Here is a 27,353-nt window from a genome sequence, read left to right on the forward strand (position 1 = left end):
ATTATTGAATATGTCTTCATACTGTATCTTTTTTTCCTTCTTTTTAAAGTGAAGTGAACATGACTCTTTTCTGTGTTTGCCAGTTTTACCTTACTTAATGAAACACTGCATTTACGGGAATGCAGCATTAGGAATATCCAGAATTGTTTTGGTAGCCCGTTTCTCGCTAGGCATTAACTCGTATCCTTTCTAAAATAACATGATAAGATTTCTTTTATGTTGCTATCTTTGCCAGCGTTATGTATGCAAAACAAAAGCATTTGAAGGATAAATTGTAATTTATCCCAGATACCTTAGTTTTGTAAACTGCAAGAAACACTTGGAAAGGCATTGTGTGTATCTTTACGTGACTGATGTGAGTCACCCATAATGACGATGTCTCATCTCAGTCAGTCGGTTTGATCCATGTGATGCTAACGTCTTTGAGCACACAGCGTCTGATTCTCCCATTCCAGTATTGTACTCTCTGGTCCAGTCATGATACATTGTGTTTTTCATTTTAACGCTGGAGTATTTGTTCAAGTCCATAGATTTTGCATTTTTAATCTTCCTTAGAACAGTGGTGAATAATGGCCCTTGGCAGGAGATAATGAAATTTTCTTAATTTATATTTTCAAGCAGAAGCTTCAATTGAAAATGGCATCCTATGGCCTGGAGACATAGCTCTAGTGCAAGTTTCAGGGGAGCTATAATAATAATGCAGTGCCAGCGGTGACGGGGAATGATAGGACAGTGAAGAAGTAATTTAAGAAAGAAAAGAGAATGTACCAAAGCTTTATTGTAGCATATCTAATGATCTGCTGAAGATTCCCAGTAGCTTTTGGAGCATGACAGGAGAAACTAATGTTATCTTGCCAAAACAGAAGCCCCTGCTTAATCAGCAGAACAAGATTATTGATTAAAACACCTCACACAATAGATTGCACGTGGAATCTCATCTCCATACATTGTACGTGGAAGAGTGCAATAATGAGCATAAGATAATAAAAAAAAGAGCAAAAGCAATTTGTTGGGAATTGTAGGAGTCAAGATTAGAGTTGAAATGCAAACAAATTATCATGGAAAGTAGAGCTGCCCTTAAAGCTGAGCGCCAGGGAGGCTGGATGCGGCAGGGACATAGCTACCTCGTGAGCAGAAGGTGCTCGCTAACAGCCCTGCTCGAGCTGCTTTGCTTTCCTCTATTTCTGTATTCATCTGAAATGTGAAAGGGCCATTCCTCATTTGCACAGTCGTCTTCCTGAGGTGAAAGGAGTTCAGACATTGTACTGTAACTGTTAATTAAACACTCCATTTGATTTTTAGATTACTCTGAGTGATGCATCTGCTTTATGAAACTGTAACCTTTCTTCGTTCATACTAAAATACTGAAGAAATGAGTGTTAGAGTATACAGTTGCTCCTTGTATTCAGGAGAATAGTGATACTTCCTACGATTCCCCTTGCGAAATTCTTGCTGCTGCTAGCACAGGAACTGGAATTATCTTTTCTTCAGTGCTACAGTTAGTCTTTTCCTAACTAGGGTTTCAAATGTAATGTATTTCTAAATCAACTGTTATTGAGTTTGTATAGAGTTCTTTGCAGGTCTGTTTTGTTTCCTTGTGTATCACGGAGTCATTATATTATAAATCTTTGTGAATATCTGAAGTGTAAAGACATTTCTCAGTTTGAGAATTGAATTTTAAGATAGTACATAAAAACCTGAAACTTTGCATATGTCAACATACACTTGGGAAATACGCTGTTAGGTAGATTACGGAACACTTAAATAGTGCTTTAAAACTACAGGAAACTACATAACAGACACCAAAACGCTAAAGTGTTTGTGGTTCAGCTTCTTAAATTTGCAGAACTTGGAGCTAGTCTGTATAATACCTTCATTGGAACAATTCTAAGAGTTTGAATGGATGCACCGAACTGTCAGTATATTGTCTAGAAATATTAACAGCGCTTAAAGTGAATGAGAGCTTTTAAGTTATTTGCTGGTTAAGGTTTTTTGAGGTTTGGGTTCCCCCTCGCACCCACCTGATGGTGTCTAGGCCAATTTGCAAATTGCCAGGAACTTTATTTCCACTTTAGTCTTGCTTCGGAGAATCCCATGAAGTGGCCACAGTCCATTACAAGACGAGGCTTGTCCATTACAAAAAGGAATGAAAATGGATCGAGGAAGGCTGTAACAGTGCAATGTCCTCTTCTTTGGGCGTTAGTGTTTCTAAGTGTAGATGTTTCTCAAAATTCTGAAGCTCTGGTATGGCAGTAATGTGGTAGCTTTGATAATCTGTAGCCACAAAGGATAACCTGCTGTTTAGTGCTGTTTTATGGACAGTGGCATTCAAGATACCACAGAATTCAGTGCTTCTTGTCTTAAAGAATCTCAACTGAAGCCTTTATCAGTTTGTAAAATGGTCTTTACAGGCAGCAGCAGAAATGTAGGCCAATAACTAATAGAGGAGTTGATATCCCTGGCTTTGCAGGCGAAAAAACAGTGCAGCAGACAGAGGATTTTCATTTATCCAGAGAACAAATCACAGTAGTGTAAATTCCCTGAATTACTTGTCTCTGAACTATCTTTACGAAGTCCTCTTACTCCTCATCTCTTCTTTGTAACCCATGAATTGGGTCTGACAGCTGCTGGAGTTGCTGTGGGGTTTTTTTGAAGGTTTCACTGGAATTGAAATACAACCACTAATTGTAACAGATAGTTACCTGAATGTCGACTTTTTAAAATGTGAATATCTTAATCAAGTGTATTTAATTTGAAATCTTAGAAGTGAATGAAACTCGGAACCTCATATGAAAATTACCCAGGTTTTATACAATGCAACCAGAAATGCAGCAAAAGAAGTGATTTGAGTGTTAAAAACTACAACTTAAAGCACAAATCATAGAATAGAATCACAGAACGGCTTGGGTTGGAAGGGAACTTAAAGATCATCCAGTTCCATACCCTCTGCTATGGACAGGGACACTTCCCACTGGATCAGGTTGCTCAAAGCCTCATCCAGCCTGGTGTTGAGCACCTCCAGGCATGGAGCATCCACAACTTTTCTGGGCAACCTGTGCCAGTACCTCACCATTCTCACAGGAAATAATTTCTTCTTAATATTCCATTATCCAAGTAGTTGCACTTCTTGCGCAGGTGATGGTGTGGCCTTCCCCTCATCCTACTACTACAACCCCATTGTAAAAAGTCTCTCCCCAGCTTTCTTGTAGCCCCTTTAGGTACTGGAAGGCTTCTATGAGGTCTCCCCAGAACCTTCTCTCCTCCAGGCTGAACAACCCCAACTCTCTCAGCCTGTCCTCATAGCAGCGGTGCTTCAGTTCGGTAATTATGAGCCTCGTGAGGCTTGGAATAAGTAGCTTAAAAGAAAGAAAAAAGGACAAAGAAAATAAGAATTAACTGTTAAAGTCAGAAGACGACTTGTCTTGGAGTTTGCTCAGCAAGAGGCACAGCATGTCCTGACCAGCTCTGTGCTAGTTTGATTAGTGTATAAAGAGGAAAGTGATCTTTATCAGGGTTGTTAAAATGTGCTTGCTCTACCTTTTATGAGGTAGTGTGACTTATTCTTATACCTGTTGGCAATGTACAGCTGTGGAAAGCCGTTGAAACAGGATAGACTATTTTAGCTTGGGATGTGTTATTCAGGGAGTGTGGGAAGTAGCAGAGCAATAGAGAGGTTGATGTACAGCTGGAGTCAAAGGCTAGACTATTACTTAAGTTCAGACTTCTGTTATTCAGTTTGCTGACAAACAAAACTAACCCCTGAGAAGATCAGCCAAGCTCTTTTTCTTTTAGTCATGAAACTCCCTGACCTTCCCTTTTTTTTTTCCTTCCACTTCCTTCTAACTGCTTTTCTGTATTACATTTTGATCATCTCTTCAGGGTGAGGTGGTTGTTTTTTGACTTTTAACTTCCAAGCTAATATTTTTTATTCCTGGAAAGACTGAGTAGTAGTCTAAAATCTCATTATTATTATTAAAACTTCAAAACCATTAAATTCAGTAGACTCTCGTGGTTAGGGGCATTGTAAGAAAGTTCTTTGTATCAAAACGCATTGGTTTCCATTGTTAAGCAAATCATATATATGTTTCGGTATTTAGTCTCCTCTAAACTACATTTAAATTAATTTTCATGCAATTCTACTCTTTAACTGTTTTTCTTATTTCCTCAGACAGTCATTCCTTACCTCTTCCTGTAACCTAACAGAGGAAACTTAAGAGTCCACCAATTACTCCTAAAATAATTAAAATGGAAATGCTAATGCTCTTTGTCTACAGCAACTCTTCCAGCCAAAATAATTTCTTTGAATCACAACAAAAATCTCTGAAATACAAACCCATTCAGCAGTATGTATAGGTGTAAAGATGGAAGGAATTGCTGATTTGTGTTAATGTACACTACTAAAAATTATATTTTTTGCATTTTTCTTTGACTTAATTGAACGTAATATCAAATAAGTACATATGATTCTATGATATGTGGGACAGCTCTCCCTGCCAGTGAGAACGAGTGATACTTGAGATAACGTCCATCTCCAAATTTAAAAGTATAAGGCCTGAACTGAAATATTTTCTTTATGGACTTTGGCTGATATAATATTAATTAACTTTGTTGTCTTATGGATTGGACTGCCCGAGTGTGAAGTGAGTTAGCAGTGCACATAGTGCTTTAGTATGAACTTGCAAATTAAATGTAGTTTTAAATTCATTAACTTGCTTTCTTTTCCCGTTACAGGTGCAACAACCGAACACAATGTATAGTAGTTACTGGGTCAGATGTGTTTCCTGATCCTTGTCCTGGAACATACAAATATCTAGAAGTTCAGTATGAATGTGTTCCTTACAGTAAGTATAATCTTTTTATTCTTGCTCACTTCCTCTGGCCCTCACAATTAAAGCTGGAGTGCTGTTACATGGAAAAGAAGCATATGTTTATGGCCCACGGACCCATTATGCATGCAGAGCACTTGCAGACTAGGGCCTCCAATTAGCTTCACGAAGTGTGGAAGGAAGCCATGGTGTGATGCTGGCCAAGTGTCTGTCTGTGTTCTTAAGTGTTTGGCTTTTAAGGCTACTGTTTTTCCAGAAAACAAACTCAAATTAGCTATTCAGTAGGCCAGATAGAAATTTGTACTTTTGCCCGCTACCAGTTGCTGACAAATTGGCTTGGCTCACAGACTTCTAAAGCAGGAATTGACTTCAATTTTAATCACGATCTACTTGAAAGGCTACCTGCTGCTGTGGTGACATTGGTTGCGCAGCAAAACCCAGCACTGACACTCCTAGGCGAATGCCCCAGTTGGGGGACATTGTAAGAGGACTTGGTGCTTCCGGGACCCATTAAACGTGAACGCAGATCCAGAGTAAATAATTAATAAGTTACTCAAACTTGGTTCTTAAAAGCAGTGGGTAAAAGAGTGAGAAAGAAGCGTTCACTTTTAATGTAAAGCAAAAATACAAATTGTGTCTTGACTCACCTGCTAAAACACAACTTTGCACTGAAAACAAAGTAAATACTGAAATCATATCGAGATAGAATCACGTGAAGTTATGGCTGCTTCAGCAGTTTTTTTACGGTATTCTTTCTAATGCTATAAGTCAGTAGCTTTAGACATACTTCTTCTTTCCTTGCAATAATTATTGCTTTTTTTTTCATTGACATGTGTGCATGTTTATGAAAGTTCTGCAGATTCAACACTTTTAACTGGTTTTGCTTTCTTGTAAGGTCATTCTTTGCAGTGACTTCTCCCTCGTCCTGTAACTCAACAGAGAAATAGCTGTGTTTGCAATGGAATTTGAGCAGTGCACTGATCGTTCCCTTAAGTTATTATTAAGTGTGAATTTCTTGATCTGCAGTAATCCTTAACCAAAGTCATATTTTCTGTTGGTACAGGAAACAGGCCAAGTCTGAGATGCAAAAACACTGTGGTGACAGTATATATCCAAAAAGGAAGGAAATGAGTTCTGGCATAAGCAAAGCTGTGTCAAAACTGTCCATACTGTTTCCTAAAATTTAAACTTCTTAAACTGAAATACTACTCTGTACTGCTTCACCACGTTGAACCTTCACTGTTGTTAAAGGCCAAACACAGATCATCTGTTTTTTCTTCATTTCTGCTGTGTCATTGTGAAATGGTTGCTTGCTGATTTTTTTCCTGTACCATTTGTAGGATTGGAAGCCCACTGCATACAGTGATCCCTAGTTCCATTCCTCCTGTGTGTAGTATCGGTGGCTTGTTGTAACCGTTCTTCTTGTGCCACTTTTGAGAAGTGATGTCTTACCCCAATCTAACCAAAGTTTTGTTCCACAAAGATCGCTTTTACTTTAGCGCTGTTTTCGTTCCCAAATTCTCAGAAAGAGGGCAGTGCATCTGATTCCAAATCATGAGGTCAGTCAAATGACAAGAGGTGGCATTTCCAGTTCCAGTAGGCTAGCTCGTAGAGAAAAATTGTAACTCAAATAATGTTCAAATGTAATTTTTTATGCTGTTTTAGGAAGAGAAGTGTTGGATATGTTCTACCAATTGGGTATTGCTATCTACAGGAATCTTTTCTTTTCCAGTTTTCAGAAGTATAATGCCACAGCGCGGCCTACCTTGTACTCTAACATGTAGTTATTCTACTTCTAAAATGTTTATTTTTGTCTACTGTCGATTGCGTTGGCCTGCCCTTTGAATTATGTAATTCTGTGCCTATCGTAACTCAGGATTCTGGATACTTCTTGTCTTTCAAAGTGTTAAAGTTTTGGAGTTTGTCAGCTGCAGCATGTACAGTGATGACACTGGGCCCAATTCCAGAGCTGTAAGAGGCATCACCTGTCGTTACCAGCAGTCATCCAAAAGGTTGCCAGTTACTAAAATCAGTATTGAAGTTTGATTTCGAGCCACATTGTACTTCAATAACCGTTTTGATTGTTGACCATCTTTCTTCCATGTCCCACAAAGCCTGTCCTGGTATTCTTCCAAGTCTCATTTTTTTTGACACCTGATAAACTCCAGGTATCAAGTCTAATTTTTTTCTCTCTTACTTGTTCTAGTGCTCCATATCTAAACGTACAGAATGACTGAAATCACTAGGTTTGCAAATAGCAGCTCTGCCGGCATAAGAGGCTTGTTAGGAAGGTGGGAAAGGCTTTTGTGGGTCTAGGAAGGGAGACACTTAGTGATCACAGCTCTTCTAACCAAAGTTCAGTTGTGGTGCCTACTTTTTCTGAACTTCAGTTACTGCAAGACTGCCAAATTTACTTTCTCATCATGGTGCCTTTCGGTCCATGAGAGATCACTAAGAACAATGATACCAGGTTTCGTGGTAATTGGTTGGAGCTCTTATGCACTGGAGTTGGTGTCACCCATGTACACAATGCAGTTTATGAGCTCCTCTACATCTTTCTGGCCTCCAGAAATACAGAGCTGCTTTGCTGATCATACATATTGGTTGAGCTTTCTGTGGGATCTGTATTGCTCGCTCTTGTAAGAAAGTAGTTAATGAAAAGCTTCCTTTTTTGCATCTCAAAGTGTAGACCTGTTGCTAATGTTTTTCTAATCCTCTTTAGTTAAAAAAAAAATAATCTATTGAAATACTCAGTTGGATCTCCAACAAAACTAAAATTCTAGATAAATTTGATAGGTGTTGCTTTGTCCTGAAATAAGAGTGTTATTGATTAAATTACAAAGAAATTGAGAGTCCCATACTTGACATTTCTCTCAATTATGCTGCACAATGTATGTTGACACTTGGACTGAATGATAGAAGTCGGCCCTTTTGTAAAGAAGAACATCAAAAGCACCATTTTGTACATCTGTGCATTTTTATTTTAAGCCTTTTTTGGACTCAAGAATTCAATAGAAAACGTTTTAAAGTGTTTTATTCTCTCTCTGTCTGTATTGATTGGACTTTGCAGCATTTGTTTATTTCAATAAGCCCATCTGTCCCTGAAAAATGTACAGCTGTACACCAATGCACGCAGAGCAGACATGCCAGTAATGATTTCAGTTATCCCTGTCTCTTCCCCCCTCTCTTTTTCCTAATTCTGAGCAGGTACGATATCAATATTGCTCTTTGGTGGGGAATATACTCATGCATAAAACTTTGCAGACAAAGTCATCTGAAAGTCATTAACACTGATTGTGAAACCCAGCGATTCACCTCGGAATACATCTCTTCTGTTTACTCGGATAACTCAAGAATTACAAATTGCAGAAGAACAAGTATTTTACCTAAAGATGTATAAGTGAACGAAGGCTAGAAAAACTATAGCTCATTTTGAGAATATCATTCCCCTCCCACTCCCCCATAAAGTTTTGGAATTGTTCCCTGAAGAAACACTAGATTGGCTCAGCCAATAGCCTTCGCTCAAAATAATCATATGTAATTTTGTTAAATGAAACTGAAAATCCAAAACTTTATAGGAAGCATACAAATACATTCTTCAGGATAATACTGTAATACTGAAAATGTAATAGCTGTGCAAATAGTTTTGATACACTGCCTCGGTATCAGCAGCTTCTGTTGCACAGATTTGTACATCTGTCATTTTCCAGGTCATTTTATGCATTTAAGGGAGCGTACTTCAAAGGCTACTGAGTATATGAAATAGATTTTATTGCAAATAATTATTGGAAAGCTATTTACTAGCTGGACTTCAGCTCTATGTCTTCCTGTAATATATTCCTTAAAACTTCCTTGGGGAAAAATTGCTGTAGTAATATAACTTGGTTAATCGGGTTCAGTTTATATTTTCCATGTGTGGTGATGGGGCGGATATCTGTTTTAAACACTTAGTATGACTGTCCTTGCATACTAGCTTGCTGTTTCGGGCTTAATCGATGATGCTGGAGAATATCTGAATGAGCTAAATGTTAATTTTTTTCTTCTCTTTTCCTCTTGCTTACTGTGCTTTTGCTTCTTTTTTCTAGATGTTTTTGCTTATTCCTTCTAGTCTGGTTTTGCAGTTGTAGACTAAGAAGTGGCCAAAGTTCTCAAGATTAACATTCAGGAAAACAAATAAAGTAAAGCCTAAGGAGAGCTAAAGGATGCAAGCTGCTTTCTTTACAAGAAAGAAAGGCAGAGGGATCTCTGGGGCAAATCTGGTGGAAGGTTTAATAATCACACATACAAACCTATATAACTCAGTATATACTGCATTTTGGATTTCTCTTTAATTAATATAATATGTATATGTGCACTCGCACATATATGATAAAATAATGTGTCACTTATAAACCAACTTGATAGCATTATACTTTGAGAGGAAGAGTGTGTATAGCATGCATTAGTAAAGTCATTCATTATTTATTCAGGTTCACTAAGTGAAACTACATGCCAACATAGCTGTATTGCCTCCTTAATCTACTAAAATGATTGATCCATGTTCACTTGTGTAACCGTAGAATCTCTCTCCTGCTAGGTTTTCCTGTTGTCTGTTTCTCTTTATCCAATATAGTGCAGTTCTTATTCTCCCTATATTTAGCGTCTGTTACTAATTTAATCTTTAGATTAATAGTCAATTTATGTTAATCTTCTTTCTTTTTTCCTTGCACTTTTTTATTTTTCTTCCGATGCTTAAAATAGAAGTGGAGCAAAAAGGTAAATAACGTATACAGTCCAAACCCCAGCTCCTTGTTATGTGCCTTATGGATGTTAACCTCTTCCCTTCCCCTCCCCACAACACTCTTATATTATGATAATCAGCAGGATCTCATAAGTACACCTCATAAAGAAGTCGACTGTTTGCAATAAAGTGACTTGGCTGCTTAAAGTAGGTGGCGGGGTATATAGTGTCTGAAATACTTGGGCTGGAGGGAAGACTCCCTTGCTTTTTTCTCTCCCTTTCTCTTTGTCTTTTTTTCCCTCTCTTTCTCTTACCCTTGGGTAAATTCTTGTTAATCAAGTGTCATCTTGCCTGGCTTCCAGAACCCTCTCCATAGCATGCCATGGTTACAGGGTTTCCTGGTCTGTTTCATTCATTGCTTTGGTTGTGTTTTGTTTTCTCTGCTCCTAATTGCTTTCTCTATATACCTGATGATTCGTTTTGTTCCTTTATTTTTAATCGAGGCACCTCCTTTTTCAGCCTCACCACTTCTTAAAGTTCTAAACAAGTCGATGTGATTTTTTTTTTGGACTGAAATGACCTAGCGCACTGCTGCACACCAGTTAAAAGCTCTGGAGCGTTAATGTGTACTCAGTAAAAGTCTAAGACAAAAATGCAAGAGTAGCTCTACATTTTCAGCTGTCTGTGTATGCCATTGAGCCTTGGTCTGTACTAGTGAAAACACTTCCCATCCACTTTCCATACTGGTACAGCAAGAACATGGTAACTTTAAGAAAAGTGGATGATAAAGGGTGATAATTGCATTAATTTATAACATAAGGTATAATCTAGTGCCAATTAAATTGATTTTTTTTTTCTTCCTGACACAGTCATTATGATTTACCTACCTTTTTGTTTCTTTTTTTCTTTTTTTTTTGGCTTTTTATTATAAGACAGTCTTAATTTGACGTAATTCTTGTCTTACTTCTCTCTGTGACTGTTAGTTTTTGTTTGCCCGGGGACGTTGAAAGCAATTGTGGACTCACCGTATTTATATGAAGCTGAACAAAAAGCGGGTGCTTGGTGCAAAGATCCCCTCCAGGCTGCAGATAAAATATACTTCATGCCGTGGACTCCGTATCGCACCGATACTTTGATAGAATACGCTTCTTTAGAGGACTTCCAAAACGGACGCCAGCAGACAACGTATAAACTCCCAAATCGAGTGGATGGTACTGGATTTGTAGTGTATGATGGTGCTGTCTTTTTCAACAAGGAAAGAACTAGGAACATAGTAAAATTCGACTTGAGGACTAGAATTAAGAGTGGAGAGGCCATAATCAATTATGCTAATTACCATGACACCTCTCCATACCGGTGGGGAGGAAAGACTGATATTGACTTGGCAGTTGATGAAAATGGCTTATGGGTAATTTATGCTACGGAACAAAACAATGGGATGATAGTAATTAGCCAGCTGAACCCCTACACCCTCCGTTTCGAAGCCACCTGGGAAACGACGTATGACAAGCGAGCAGCATCCAATGCTTTCATGATATGTGGTGTCCTGTATGTGGTGCGGTCTGTGTATCAGGACAATGAGAGCGAGACCGGCAAGAACACCATTGATTACATCTACAACACCAGGTTAAGCAGAGGAGAGCACGTGGACATTCCTTTCCCCAACCAGTACCAGTACATTGCTGCAGTGGATTACAACCCCAGAGACAACCAGCTCTATGTGTGGAATAACAACTTCATTCTGCGATATTCTTTGGAGTTTGGCCCACCTGATCCTGCCCAAGGTAAGAATTTGGATTTTCTAAATTTGTGCTTCCATTCAAATAAGTCTGTTGTGATATCTTTAGACTTAGCTCTTGGCAGAAAGGCAAGGAGGGGTTGTTTGTCTATGCCACGCAGAGCCATCCAGCTCTGTGGTGCAAGGCAAATTTGCAGAACCTGTGAAGAGAGAGAGGGAGAATTACTTTATTTGACTTACAGCCTTGTGCTTTTTTCTTTTTTAGTGCACGTGTTTAGATTTTCTGTGTCTGGTAATGAATTGGGCGATTTTTGTTTACATCGTACCATCAGCCAGTTTGACTTCTGTAGCCAAACTAAGTTTGAGTTCACTCGCTCTGCACCAGAACCTTGTTCCTATCCGTTTGGTGTTACCTGGCTTCTAAATTGATTATAACATACATACAGACCTTTTAACTTCTTGGCGCCGGCAGCTGAGAGTGATGCGTACTGAGAGGTCCCGGAGGAGATGTATGGGGTTAATGTGCAATACCAGGCATAAATATTTTTCTGCAGCCCTGTTTTTCACAGTTTTTAATGCCAGGTTAGACAAGATTACCCGACGTCTTTTTAGCAGGTTTCTCAGTAAGTCCATTACAATTGCAATTAAGCTCATTTGAAGTTAGAACAACTGCCTAAAAGGAAAGACAGTAACTGCCAAATGAGGAAAGAAAAACAGCAGTCTCAGAAATCCCTAGAAATGGGATGAACAGCCACAGCCACATATTAACATCTGCAGAGGAGAGCAACTACCAAGAGCGATGCTCCATGGAAGAAGATGTATGCAGCAAGGAACTGAATTTTGTTAAGCTGTAGCAGTGAAGGTAATACTTCACTTCTGGCTGGTATGCATATTTAGTAGCCCTTTTTTTAACTTCAAAAAAGTAGTAATAGTGGTTTCTCCATGTGAAAAATAGCTCTCCTGCTTCAGCCAAGCTGATTCATGCAGCACAGAGCAAACTGCATAGGGTGCACGCAATTATGTTGAGAGACATATAGCTTTTCCAGGTACAAAAGTACGTAAGATGCAGCAGAACAAAGTGATTTGGAACCGATACATGAGTCATCTCCAGAGCCAAGTGATGCTCTGTCCAGTTTGTCTCCTGCAGACCTCCCTGACAATATATGGACAGGCTCAGGAAGATTCCAGAGGTTTGGGGACTGAGCTCTGGCTGTGAGAGCAGCCATCCTAGCAAGCTTTGCTCTCTGTACGTCACGCGAGTCCATTCCTCAGGGAGGGTTTGGGGCTGCTCTTAGCAGAGACATACCCACCTTTGTAATTAGAAAAACCTTAAAGCTTTCATCTTCATACATTCTCATGCATGTCACCTTTCATTCACTTTAATGGAGATGAAGATGCATTTTAAATTCTCCAAAGCTTTAATAGTAAGAGGGAGAAAATGGAGGTGCAGGCTCTAAGTAGCTTTCGCAGTTCAGGCAGCTGCCGTGAATGTGGCAAAAGCTAATCTTTAAACCATTGCACTGAAGGAAAAGTGTTAAGAAAGAGCAGGGAGAGAAGAAAAGGCTTTGTGGAATCCTTCCATTGCTTTAGTAAACCACCAAAGGTCTCCAGTAAGACATTTCATAGTGTTTTTCTTGCGAGAGAGTCCTCAAGATCCTAAGTCACAATACCAGAAAAAGATTTGGGCATGCACCAGAACCCACTCATGTTCCTGGGTTCCTTACTGGCATGCAAGGCAGGAGGAGAAATGGTTTATTCCAGACCTTGACGAGTAGGGGTCCAGGGCACACTGCAGGGTGCTTGCCTCTCATCTGAGCTCTTTGCCCATTCACTCGTAAAGACAGAGATGGAATATTTTTGCAGTGGTTTATGAGTTTGGGTTTTAAATGCATTATGCATCAGTAAATATAGTTTGATTTTGGTCTTTTTAAAAGATATAAACCATATGAAGTCCCTAATGTTGTTTGAATATGTGATGCATGTGCTCACTAAAGGTACTTTTCCTTATATAAAGCCAATGCCCAGTATTTGAATTTTCTATGGATCTGTACATAGCAGATGTAAGAATATGTTTCAGTTCATTTCCTCTTTTGCCTAAGCCAATTGCCTGTAGTTAAAGACTACTAAATTAAAGGAAAAATTATCTAATGAGATTGTCCTTGAGATGTACTGCTATAAACCCAAGAAGAGATTCTGTACATTTTGTAACGTTATATTTTATTTGTATCATATTCTCAGTTCCTCTTTGTTTCAGCATGAAATCTATGTAAATGGAAGATTGGTCCTTGTATTACAGAATCACAGAATCACAAGGTTGGAAAGGACCCATTGGATCATCGAGTCCAACCATTTCTAACACTCCCTAAACCATGTCCCTAAGCACTTCAACCTTTAACCGGTTAACTTCCTTTAACCGTATTGTTACAGTTAAAGGATCTGTATGTCTAATACACATTTGTCTTTTTTAATCTTGGTTGGAATTAGATCAGATTTTCAGCACCTTTGATGAAGGGCATTTTTGCATTTCTTTGTTCTGGGTCAGTTTGGGTATTTTGTGATTGACTGACATTTCTTAATCATGTAGTCAAAGACATAGGTGTTAGGATAACAGTCTTTAAGTCACCTAACCCAAGAACCTTCTTTTACTGTCTTTGGCGATGGTACTTTAATATCAGTATATAATGGTGTCACGAGGTCAGTGCCTCAAAATTGGAAGTCACGGCCTTTTCTGTTTGAATGGTTAACTTGAGGCCATTGTGGGAAACTCGGCAATCTGTGTCCCTTCTGTTGCTGTGAGAGCAGTAATGATATATAGACACACGGATTCTGTTCTTTCCCCATCTATCTGTCTTGGCTATCAGTTCTTGTCTACACCACAACTTCCAGCTACTGAGTGCTTCAAAAAAACAACAGTCTTTCTTCCTACATGAAAGATTAATTGGTCACATTTAAGTCACACTTTGGAGCTCGAGGGTTTTTACCTTTGATCCCAGGGCCAAAATCTTGGACTCAACCATGACTGCAAACCTGCTTCTTTTCTCTCTGTTGTTGCTTTCATTTTTACATCTGCCTATTGAAACTTCTGAAATACTCTTATGATTAATTTAATGTTGACTTACCCCTGCTGCAAACCTTTGCCATTTTCCTCCTTTTGCAGTTGTCCATGTTAAATGGTCCCTGTACCCTCATTTTCTCAATCTTCAGGAGAAATATTCTGATTTCTACAACTGTGGATGCTGCAGCCAGGCCTCTGTTTTACCCAGACAATGCCCTTAGAACTCCCCCCTTAACCTCATTCTTTGTGTGTTGATTTTTCCTCTCCTCATAGGAATTATAGTACATAGGTGTAGAAATGGGTTTCGGAGCTACAGCTGACAAGTACTGTTCAGGTATTGCAGGAGAGCACGTTTTCTAAGGTTAAGTGTAAGAATTATATTTTGAAAAAGAAAACCTTAATTTAGAAATAAAATCTATCAGACGTTGCAAAAAAACCCAACTATGAAAAATTCCGAACAAACCAGAGTTTTTCTCTCGTTGGTAAATGTAGTGGATATGTCTTGTGACATTCTTTCTAAAGGAAGTATCCAAGGGACCAAATGAATCCTCACTGAAATAGGAATTTTTAAAGGAATTTTAAGTTAACAGATCAGGAAGAATGAAGGGAATTTTCCTCCTAAACAGTGAATATGAGCATTACATAGTAAGGTTTCCTTGGTAACAAAAAGAAGATAAATCCTTTTGTTCTGCGTTAGTGCGTTAGGGAGAGATTTCATCCACACTCATCCCAATTTGCGCTAACTGTGCAAACTGTTCAAACTGAAGTTGTCTCCCCTTTTGTACCATGATACCCATCATTAAGTTTTATTGAATCACCGCAGGAAAACATGGATGTTGTGAGTGTGGACAGAACAGAAACTCGGAGAGTACTATCACCAAAGGCTAAAAATAATAGTAAACCAGTGCAACTATGTCTTTATAACACCAAGGATCTACGACGAAGTCATGCAGCAAATTAAGTAAATTAGCTCTTTACTATTATATCGAACCTGACACACTACAGATTGATTAAAGAGAGGTTCTACAAGTAATGACAACATAATGGGGACCAGATAGCATATTCCTTGATCGTCGGTATTTTGCTAATTTGGTGGCGTATTTGTTATCATTTTCAGGGTATAAATTTATAAATGGCTGTGTAAACATTTCGCTTTCGACTAAACGGGATTTGGCAGGGTCAATAGACGACCGGCTAGCATAATAGCTGGAACCTATGGGTAATTAGGTGAGTCTTAATGACTTCCCTGCTGTTCATCGAAGCATGAAAACAGGCACACACTGGTAATAAGCAGAAGGCAGGGAAACCTGGATTTGAACAGGTTTCTGATCTCCTTTGCTTTATAGAGCAGCTCAGTGCGTGACACCTTTTAAAAATGGAGTCAAGCACCTAGATTTTCACGTGTCCGAACACATTGAGATACCTGACCTGTAAGAGCAGACGTTTAACTTGCAAAATCCATGCAGCTGATCGCAGAATTACCTAGATGCCAGATGAAAATGGAACCATTAGTATTTTCAGAAACGGTGCATCATCTGGGCCACTTCAACACAGTTTTAAATCTAAGCTCAGAGTGTTGTATTTTGCGTGGGGACTTTTTTTGTTTTGGCTTGGTTGGGGGAGGGAGGGAGGCTTAAATTTTTTTTTTCTTTAAAAAACATCTTTTATGCCTACTTAGAATAGAAACCTGTTGGCAAAGAATGCCAAGTAGCTTGTGTGCCATCTCTAAATCTACTCTTCACTGTCAGTTGGGGAAACAAAGTTACTATTCCCCTGCTGTCCCAGGCAATTGTCTTATGTTTTTTATAGACATCACACTGTTAAACAGGTGTTGAGTTTTACTCCAGTGGTGTCTTCATTTTTAGAAACAGATAGTATGCCTAACTGTTTAAATCAGCTGTTAGGAACTGCATGAAGCAAATGGAAATTAATTACCCTCAACTTGAATCTTTGGATTTACTCTTTTCTTATTTTCTTATTCATTTTATGAACACTACCTTCAGCTGATAGTGGGACACGCCTGTTATTACAAAAAAGGGGAAAAGCAGAAGAGGTTTTGTATTTCTCCTCGGCACTTCAAGCCTAGTCAAAAAGTCCAAAGTGGAATCTCACATTGTAAAATTGGCTTTTTTTGGCATTGGACAAAAATTACCTATCTTTCAGCCTTGTAGAGGCTCTGTCCTGCTGCTTGGAAAAATAGGTTAATAACCTCGACATGGAGTTTGTTCTTCTTAGTTGTGGTGTATTAATCATCACTGCCATTATCTTGTATTGGTGAAGCCCTCTGCAAGGCAGTGCCTGGGAGCCTGCAGATGCCATCACCCTCAGCTCTCAGAATGAGACACATCAGGTGGTGGCAGCTATCATGTGTCTTCTAGCTGCTCAGGGGAATGGCCTTGCAGATTAAGTTCCCCATCAGGTCGTTAAAAACAAAATGATCTGCCTTCTGAAAGCCAGATGTATTCCTTAAAGTGATGTGTTTGGTCATTTCTTGTTTTCTTCAGCTGCCTTCTTTCCCAGACTCCCAGCACTGTCTGAAGTTTCCTGATACATCCTTAAGTATACTGAGTTTTCCTTCTTTAAAATTTAATTTCAGGGAAAATCTCTTAAAAATTACCTTCATTTTTTTCCAGTTTTGTGAGAGATGTGGTTTGAAGTCTTTTTCCTAAAATGTGAGATTATAAATATATTTCTAAAGTACGTACTATTACTGAGCCGTGCAGGTCATTTTTGAATCACTGGTGATGTGCTTTGAAATTGATTTTAATGGATAGCATTAAAATTGTTCTTCCTAAAGCTGCATAATGACAGCAGGATTTTTTAGCTCAGGGTGCAGCCCAAAATATGTTCTGACTATTGTAACCTCAGTACAGAACTTCAGTGAGTCGTTATGAATTCTTACGGTGGTATTTTGCTCCTGAGACAAAGCTATCCTAAACATTATAGGTTTCGAGTAGCAATTGCAATAATGCTAATACACATTCCAGTGATTAAATATGTTCTAGTTAGCACAGTGTGTTAGGGAATGGGTCGTAATCATTGCTTGTCCCCTGCATTATTCTCCCTCCCCACCAGTTCCCCCTTCCCCAGGACCTGATTCAGCAGGCGTTGCCCGACGCTTCTGCAAGTGATTGCAGATTCTTTTGGCAAATGTTAATTGGGAAAGCACTAGAAGGCTGGATGCATTGTAATCAAAAGAAAATTACAGCAGTTTCACAAGATGTCAGGCAAGCCCTTGCAGAACAGATCCAAGGATTTCAAAAGGTTTCAGAGTAGCTGGCTATGCCGTGAGTTTGGTACAATTACAGACTGTATTCCAGCAGTAACTGCTGAAAGCTAATCTTAACACTTCACTTAAACATCTGCTGAAACAAAGCGAGGCAGCTCTTCTTTTGTTTTTTTTGTTTTGTTTTGTTTATGATTTAATTTAGAGAAGATGCATTGTCCAGTCAGTCTGAGTTTAAGGGCTCGGCAGCAGAAGAAAAAAAAGCCACTTTATCTGCCGAAGTTAATCCTAAAATTAGCTTCGTTTATTTCTTTGTCAGTTAGGATTTTAAAAATACTTGCTATGAGCTTATTTATTCTTGGCACAAGGATCTGGGCTTTTATGTGCCTATAAAGCACTGTGAACACTAATGAAGATTTGGAAATAATTAACGCTAACTGTTTGAGTGACTTCGCTCACTTGCATTGTTTGAGCTGTTGGTCAATCTACATTTGGAAGGGATGAACAGGAATTCCAGACTCTTCTCTCCACTAGCATTAACGAGTATTATCCTTCCAAAGCCCGAGAGCCATGGCCCAGCTCAGGCTTCACTGCAGCACCTCCAGCTGCGTTCCCGACGCGGGGCAGCCGAGTGCGTGGTTGCCGGTCTCACGCACAAGCCTAAGCTGATCGTAGCGTTTCATTAAAGGTTCAACTGGGTAATTTTTATGAGTTGTGTCTTCGTACCTGCTTCATCAAAAAAGGATGTTAGGGCTCACAATGTTCAAACACAAGAACACCGTGTAGATGCTAGGCGCTGCTGCTGTTTGGAGCTAATCGGGCATGCTGCAGCTCTCTCAGGCAGAATGACTGCCGGGTAGGAAGCTGTTATTGTAATTATTTTCCTGGAAGGTGTGTATTGGGTGACTTGAAGTTTTGGGGTCTGCTGTTTTAAAACAGTCTTGTTAGTTACAGCCCACTGCCTTTGTTGTTAAAGCTGGACCGCATTGTTTACGGCACGCTGATTCAAGTGATTCTGTCTATTGAGTTATTCCTTCTGCAAAAGTGATTAAGTAATCTTTAATTGCTTTGAGCATGTTTGCTATGTACTGATAACTCATTTCTACTGCCTTTCAGCCTTTAGAAATGTAACTAGCAATTTTTATTATGGAAGAGATTGTTTGGAGAACGTGCTGAAACGTCATACTGGTGTGAGCTGGGAGTAAAGAAAGAAGAAAAGTCACATCTTAAGAACCCAAAATAGCAATAAGGAAAGAGTACTACTAAGATAAAGGAAAGGAGACACCAGAGAATCCTTGTAAACTATAAATAACATTTAAAGAACTTTTTTCTGTATAATTCTGAAGTTATTTACTTTATTATTACTCTCATTTTCTCTGTGCAGTGCCTACCACAGCAGTGACAATAACTTCTTCAGCAGAGCTGTACAAAACCACAGTGTCAACCACTAGCACGACATCGCAGAAAGGTCCCGTAAGCACAACATTAGCTGGAGGAACAAAGGAAGGAAGCAGAGGACCCAAGCCACCGCCACCCATTTCCACCACCAAAATTCCTCCTGTGACAAGTTTTTTCCCTTTGCCAGAGAGATTCTGTGAACCGACTGAGGCCAGGGGAATTAGTTGGCCTCAGACACAAAGAGGAATGATGGTTGAACGCCCTTGCCCCAAAGGAACACGAGGTATTGCCTTTAAAGATATATCTTGATTTCCAGCAGACGTTTCAAAAGCCATGTGCCACTCTCTCATGGTGATTTTTTTTTTTTTTTAATCTCAAGCTGCTACACAGTTTTTTGTTACTTGGAGAATGCAGTATCTGCAGGCAATGGTCAAGTTTTAATCTGCAAATGGCATTTGAGCGTAGCCGCAGAATTATCTTGCACATGCGCTTTTGGGAATCCAGGTCAAATTTTAGGGCTTTGCTTGAGGACTATTGTGAAATATGCTTACAGCTGCCTTTCTGATTATGAGCTCCCCTCTGGATGAGCTCCAGGAAAAATCAAGGGCTTTTTGTTTGTTTGCAGAAAATGTCTGGTACTTTTCACTGACTTTTTTTTTTATTGCTTTTTGTAATCTGCATTATTTCCTTACGCTGTTGTCAATTATTGTCAAATGCTGCCATTAGCAGCATTCAGAATTCAACATTGCGTAGGAGCACAGTGTAGCCGATTTCCTGAATGCCTCCAGAAAAATGGTTTGTGTTTCACTCTTAAGTTTTCTACATCTGTTGCAGGAACTGCCTCGTATCTCTGCATGGTCTTGACGGGAACGTGGAACCCCAAAGGCCCTGATCTTAGCAACTGCACCTCACACTGGGTAAATCAGCTGGCTCAGAAGGTTAGTTGAAACCTTTTAATCTGGCGTGCACTGGTGATTAAGGATTTTAACGCTGAACATTAATAATTAAGTTTGTTGAAGCCGTCTTTATTACTTTGTGTTCATTTAAAGTAGAAGTAGTTATGTGTACTTTGTGTGCAGAGCATTGCCCAGCTGGTAGGTTTTATCTGAGTTTTACCACGCTCTAAGTTCTTGTATTGAATCTGTGATTGTTTTCATTACTACTTAAAGCAAAGTAGCTTTGCTGAGCCTCAAAAAACCCCAAAAGTTATATTTGCTTAATAAATCAAATATTATAAATAATGCAGCAAAACCTGTGGTACACAGCAAGGTTTTTCGGTTCAGGAGAAATTATACTGTAATAAATAGATTTTTGTCTGAGTGCATTAATAACAGTATGATTAGAGCGCAGAGCCACTTTCTGTGTTTTCCCTCCCTACTGAGATTTACTAAGTTTATGAAAACTGGATAATTTGTTGTCGGTACCAGGCTACTTGACTTTCAAATGCCTCAAGCACTAGTATGAACAAATAGATTTCTTACCGTCTGATAATGGCAGTAAAATAAAAGTGAGGATGAATAGAAGATCTAACCCAAAAGTCCCAGTCTGATTTCTGGTTTTGATGGCTGTTAAGAACTGCTTTTGTGTGTCATGGATCTAAGAACCTTTAATCTTCAGAGATAAAGAGAACGTTATTGGTCTCAATTAGTTGCAGATTTCAATGTATGTGCAAATGGTTATTTCACCACAACAAAGGTACTTGGGGAATTGGAATTAGGAGCCGCAAGCAGAACAAGGGACCCTGCTGAGATAATATAAATTGTCATTTCAGATCAGAAGTGGAGAAAATGCTGCTAGTCTGGCCAATGAACTGGCTAAACACACCAAAGGACCCGTCTTCGCTGGCGATGTTAGTTCATCAGTGAGGCTGATGGAGCAGCTCGTGGACATTTTGGATGCTCAGCTGCAGGAACTGCGGCCAAGTGAAAAAGATTCTGCTGGAAGGAGTTATAACAAGGTACACAGCTGCCGTCACCTCCTCCTGCTGGGATAACCACTGCCCTTCATTTTTTTTTATTTTTTTTTTGCTTCACAAATATTAATCTATACTTTGTTCCTGCGTGCTTATAGTTCTGGAATAAACACGTAAGAGAAAGCAGCAGTAAATACACAGCGGAAAGTTGCAATTACCTTCTTTAGGGAATAAGATATAATTCATAGTAGCTGGCTGGTCCTAAAATGCATAGCTATGTCTCTTATTAAAATCTGGAATACATTATAACTAGGGTGAGGGGAATGGGCATTAGCTCTCAGAAATTCTGTAACAAATCAGCATATTTATCTAGTGATCATTTTAACCCTGAACATGTAATAAAATCAGTGGGATTCTGCATAGGCGCAGGGTTTTATTTTAATCTGACTTCCTGCAGAATAATAGCACTTTCTCAGTCTTTTAAAGACATCAACATTGCTTGTAATTGATCTTTATAAAAGTTCTTTAATATGCATGTCTAAAAAACAAATAATTGTTTTCTCTGGAATGGTGTTCAGAGAAACATTTCAGAGAAAACATGTATCTTTGTGGTTTCAGTACAAATCACGGGTGTAATTGCCATTCCTCTTCTTCTGTATTTTGCTGTATTTCTTGGCCTCTCCCTTGTGTCAGCTTAGTCAACAACCTACAAATGAAACATTTTTTCAGCCTCCTTTACAGACAGAGGTCCATGCACTCCACTGTTATTTTAGCAATGGTTTTATTTGCAATCCCTAGGTGCCCTTAGAAAACTTTTCCCAGAGACAGATCAAGTGCCCACACAGGGATTTTCTCCTTTGGCCTTTTCACACAAATTCCACCGTTTCCCGCTGTTCGGGCAAAGATACCCGGACACCTTTATAAAGGCTGAGGAAAAACATTTCCTGTGTGATGTTTTTTTTATAGTCATCGCTGGACAGAAACTAGATTAATGTCCAGTCTGTAGCTCAAATTCGGGATTTGAAACACCGGGCTAATTTTTTATATTTCTGAAGTTTTCCAGAATGTATCTAACTTATGATTTTCTTTTTTCTTACTAAAAAGCTCCAAAAACGAGAGAAGACATGCAGGGCTTACCTTAAGGTATCTCTCCTGTGCTGTCACCCTGCTTTCTCCCTGCTTCAGCAACCTGCCACGCTTTATCATCTTGCTGCATGATCCTATGTATTTCAGTCTTTGATAAATGTCTATTGTGCCCCATATCAACTGTACAAATGTTGGCTTTGCACAGGTACAACTCTCAGAAAAAAAAATTAAAGATCAAAGTTTATACCTCGTTTACCTCGACTTGTTCAAAACTAAAAGAGCAGAAACAGTTACTACCTGAATTTGGAAGTAGCATGTCACTCGTACTGCGACTTTGGGTAGAGGAAAAAGCTGGCAACTTAACAGAAATTACTTTAGTTTGGTAGTATTTTATATCAAAGACTGTTTAGAGTTAATTTGCTTGCATGAAAAGTGTATGTTCTATAGCTTGCTTTGTTTGTGTATTCTTGTACCGCATAAAATCACTCTTACAGTTTTAAAGAGTTGTGACAAAGGCCAGATTTAGTGACTTCAGGATAAAATGTACAGACAGACATTTCCCTAACTTCACTAGTACGATGTGTGCCGCCTGGCCCCTTAAGCAGCCTATATGGAAGGCATGGAACACATTACTACCCAATTTTCAGGTTCTTTCATCTGCTACAGAATGGTTATCCATAGTGGCCAACTCCTGCTCTGCGATACAATGCCAGTAATGCCACCCCTTGCCTGTGAAAAAGAGAAAAAAGCCCTAGGACAGATCATATGTGGCTCTGAAGCATTTTATTGCATAATTTTTCGAAGTTTCTGTTAAAATACTAATTTTTACTTGTAATCTCTGAAATAAAATGTAGGAACAATTTTTGAAAAGAACTTCAAATTACTTTACCACATAATATAGTGATTCAGACTCTTGCCAAAGAGACATCTCTCTGTTCAGGGTGCTTCTGTCTTTTATCCTGCAGCCCAGGAAATGGATGGGAGATGTCCAGTTATGCCAAAATGTGACGCTAGGAGACAAAGATCTGGAGAGAAATCAATTTCTCAAATAATAATAATTGTAGTAGTTTACTGTTAGAGAATATTTTCTTAATAGCAAAGGGAAATGGTTTGAGTAGACTGAGTTTTCAGGCTTCAGTAGTAAACATGAATTTGAGAACAGCAGTAGTGGGGTTGCTCTAACGGTGGCATCACAAGGACCCTGTGGTCTTCCCACCACCTGCTCACTCAGCTCTGTCTGAGAGGAGAGAATGCCTTAAAAATATTAGTGGGCAGGTGATAGTTTTCCACAGGAGAAATGCAGAGTTAGATCATCCCACAGTAAATAAAAAGCATTTCATAGTAATGAATGCATACCGTCAGCCCTGCGTGGAGATACACATGAAACTGTTTCACAACCTTGATTTCCGACCGGTGTCGTTTTCTGTAGGTCTCAAATGGGCTTCTCTGCTTAGATAAGACTAATAAACCTCTTGAAATTACAAATCAAAAGCTGACTTACACTATGCAAATGAAGCAAGTTCCCACTTTGTGACAGAGGATTCATTTGTACCTCAGATTAGAGGCTCCAATCTGTATTTCTTGGTGACTAATGAATCTGGCCTCTGCAGACCGATTTCTGTTCCACTCTAGTTAATGGCTGCAGCAGTATCAGTGCGAGCATTTTGACTATTCTGTCTCCCATTAGAGAAAGAAAAAGAGGCTTTAATGCCACTTTGAAGTATATTCCACCTGCCAGGAAGGTCGTGGTGGCTCACAATGCAGACAGAAAGAGGATATTAAAATGGATTAGGCTAATTAATCTTGCTCTGACAACAGCCTTGACCAACTTTTCCTATTCGTTTATTTGCACAATACAGTATTCCGGACCAACATCTTTCTGTTTGTACAGTGTACTCTGTTTCCATTCCCAGTGTTTTTAAATCGATCAAACAAATTATATATATGCTTAATGACACATTAGGACTAGGGAAATGGGACAGAGTAAACAGGGTGTTTGAGCAATGCATGGTGTTCTCAATGCACAGCATACTCAATGCACAGCTACGTCATGCATTAATGTAAGAGCTTGCCTTCAATTGATTAACTGATTACTCTGATTGATTGGATTATTTTGTAAAAATTATGTAATCATGTCGCTGAATTTCTTCGTCTTCGTTATTTACTGTTATTTTACATGCAGCTTAATGAACCTTAAAACACGGTGACAGAGTTGTTCCAAGAAAGACTTGTTAAAATGGCAGCTTTATTCAGTTTTACAGTTTTGCCTTCCCCGATAACAGGGACAGCCAGTGGACGTCTTGTTTGCTGCATTGATTTCCTTTTTTAGCTGACCTTTGTGCAGGAATGGGAGTTAGTAATCTTTTTAAGTATCTATGAACAGGTACAGGAATAGGAGGGGGAGTGAGAGTGGCCCAGGCTAATTTATATCCACTGAGTCAGCTTCATTTCATGCCTCCTGTAATAAAGAAGGCAGTTTGTCATCGACAAGTAGTTTCTAGTGCTATGGCTGCGTGAGTTCGGCTAAGTTTCCAGAAGAGGATTATTGCCATTTTTGCCTAAACTGCAGAATGCCAATTTTGGTGTTAGTGTTTTTAAATAGAAGTTACGCTTTTTGACATTAACTTAAAGATGAAAAGCTGCAGGCAAAATTTCTGGCATTTGTTTTTACATTTTGCAGCACATTAATAAGGCTGTCTTTATATCTGACACGAGACAAGTCAAACCTGCATGTTTACCACTTAGAGACCACGCAATGCTAGTGGCTAACTGCACTATTAATGCTAATCCAGCGAGAGGATGGGAAATAGTTTTTATGTTGAAAATAGTTTTCTAGTGCCATTAAATCACAGTAAATCATTCTGACAGTTAAGTATTATAATTGTCACCAGATAACATTGGAAATTTTCCCCAGCTGCCTGGGGCAATCAGACCTAATGATAGTTTTCTAATGAATGCAGGCAATTGTGGATACAGTGGACAACCTGCTCAGGCCTGAAGCTCTGGAGTCCTGGAAGGACATGAATTCTTCAGAACAAGCCCATGCAGCCACAATGCTACTCGATACGTTAGAGGAAGGGGCTTTTGTCTTGGCTGATAATCTCTTAGAACCAACTAGAGTCTCAATGCCGACAGAAAATATCGGTAAGTGAATTTCTTTTCGAGCAAAATTTGAAGTGCTCTGCGTTGCGTATAATCAGAGAAAAATACGTTCCAGATAGCCACGCACTCTTTGAAAGCTGAGCTGCGCAACATTTCATAGAATCATAGAATGGTTTGGGTTGGAAGGGACCTTAAAGCCCATCCAGCTCCAACCCCCCTGTGATGGGCAGGGACACCTCCCACTGGATCAGGATGCCAAGCAGAAGCTCCTAAGCAGGGGAGGCATGATTTTCTTGTTTAGTTCTTCAAACTTAGTATTATTCTTTAATGTCATTAATACAGTATAGAATGGAAAGTAGTTAATGTTGCAAAGTTGATTTACCACTGAAAAATCGTTAGCAGAACGTATGGATATGGAGAGTGCTTAAGTGGCAGAGTATGGATTTTTTGAGGTAACTGCTTTCTGTGGAGCTGCAAAACGCTTTCCTGTTATATATAATCTGTTCCTAATGAATTTAAATTACTTTTTTTGCAACGTACTCTGCCAGTTAAATATTTTAGGCACTCGGAACATAGGCCAAATGTTTATATTAAACATGACTGCCTTCAGGTAAAAATGTGTTCAGTGAACTACATCTCCCATAATGCAGAATAGCTGTGCTCCAGAGACTGCAAAATAGCTGCAGACAGTTGGAGCATAATTTGGAATTTAAGTTGTGACAGAGAAATGAGGGGGTTTGGTATTAGAGATGTGCAAATATTGGTACACAGGATATGTCAAAGCAAAAATCATCGCTAAGGATAACATTAAAATTCCTTCATCGTATTGCAGAGATGAATCTAGTCTCAGTGAGGTACCATGAAGCTGCAAGTCTGCTAGTTTGAGAGGTACCAAGGTGGAGATCTGAGATAGACTGCAGAAACAAGGCTTTTCACATTTCAGTGTCTGCATATTTGCAATCGTAGAAGATGATTCTGCGTAATTTTTAATTTGAGGAGGAAGGTACTGGGAGGGCATGGGGAAAGGTGTTACAGTCTGTTATCAGAGTAACTTGCACCAGTTGCTTCTGAAGGAGTGGGGGTAGAACCACAGAAAGTCTCTCTCTGGGTGTACACGAGCAGATCCACGCAGGTCAGCAGACTGTCTGAACGTCACTTCTTGTCATAAGCTGTCTGCAAGTCATAGTTAGTAACACGTTACTGATGTTATACCAGACTGAATTCCCAGCATATGTACATATATGTGGCCTAGAGGAAGAAAAATTGTTCCCTAATTTAATGCCTTTTGTTGGTGTATAGTTTAACCACAAAGTCAGGCCAGATTAATATAATGCAGATATTTGTCAACAAATTGGCCAACCTGTGTGATTTTCCATAGCTAAGGCAATCCGGTCTTCGAATATACAGTGTGCTATAAAATTAAAACTTCAGCAAGGCTGACTGGCATCTAAGATTTCCATTTAGATATTTTTAGCAGACCCAATAAAATGGTTTCCTATAAACCTTTATACAGAACTAGATTTGGAAAAAAGTTACAATTTTTTTGATTTAGGAATACTGATGTAGCTATCTAAATGACAGAAGTATACTTAAGTATTCATTTGCTGACTGTTTGAAATACTCCATATATGTAAATGAACACTTAAAACTCTAAATTTGTTAGCAAAGGATACTGCATAGACATTAGTAGTTTCAAAATTAACATTTCTCCACAATGCGTGCGTGTTATATTCTTAAGTGGATGTTTTGGGGGCAGAAATGACAACAAGGTTTGATGTCATGTTATCAGTACTAAAGTGCTCTCATTTTAGTATTGTGCAGTAGGTTTACATGAAGAAACTGTGTGCTTGAAACATATAGTACAGTCTGTCTTGGGGTGGCAAATGGGGACAGCAGTGTGAGATAACTAAATAAAAAGTGGGGAGAAATATTGTCATCATATTGCAATATTGGCATATTGCAGTCTGGCCAAAAGACTTTCTCTGCATTCTCCTTTTTTATCACTTTTTTTTTTTTTCTCTGTGTTTAGTTTTGGATGTTGCTGTGCTCATTACTGAGGGCCAGGTGCAAGACTTGAAATTTCCTCAGGGCAGTAAAGGAGGCAACTCGATTCAGCTTTCTGCAAGCACCGTGAAACAGAACAGCAGGAACGGTGAGTCTTGGGCATAGAGCACTGAAACCCCATTAGCTTTTATAAACCCTACGTTACCTCCCCTAGTTAAAATATCAAAGCATAACACAACAAAACTGCTCTGTGGCTTCTTCTCAAAGATCATGGCTACCTGGGTGT

The 27,353-nt window shown here is 39.1% G+C and overlaps 1 protein-coding gene across 24 annotated transcripts in view; it reads left to right on the forward strand.

Moving 5' to 3' along the window:
• The window catches only part of ADGRL2 (adhesion G protein-coupled receptor L2), a 401,353-nt gene that overhangs the window by 342,968 nt on the left and 31,032 nt on the right, over positions 1-27,353 (forward strand). For 18 of the 24 annotated variants that reach the window (XM_054073438.1, XM_054073439.1, XM_054073437.1 and 15 more), the window contains 8 exons: positions 4,732-4,841; positions 10,530-11,330; positions 18,950-19,246; positions 19,798-19,901; positions 20,735-20,920; positions 21,980-22,018; positions 24,922-25,105; positions 27,093-27,215. In XM_054073438.1, coding sequence (XP_053929413.1) covers positions 4,732-4,841; positions 10,530-11,330; positions 18,950-19,246; positions 19,798-19,901; positions 20,735-20,920; positions 21,980-22,018; positions 24,922-25,105; positions 27,093-27,215 — 1,844 coding nt within the window. The remainder of the gene's footprint in view (positions 1-4,731; positions 4,842-10,529; positions 11,331-18,949; positions 19,247-19,797; positions 19,902-20,734; positions 20,921-21,979; positions 22,019-24,921; positions 25,106-27,092; positions 27,216-27,353) is intronic. The other 6 variants (XM_054073443.1, XM_054073444.1, XM_054073451.1 and 3 more) reach the window with 1 other exon arrangement.

The sequence above is a fragment of the Cuculus canorus genome, chromosome 8 (assembly GCF_017976375.1).
Source record: "Cuculus canorus isolate bCucCan1 chromosome 8, bCucCan1.pri, whole genome shotgun sequence".
NCBI lineage: Eukaryota > Metazoa > Chordata > Aves > Cuculiformes > Cuculidae > Cuculus > Cuculus canorus.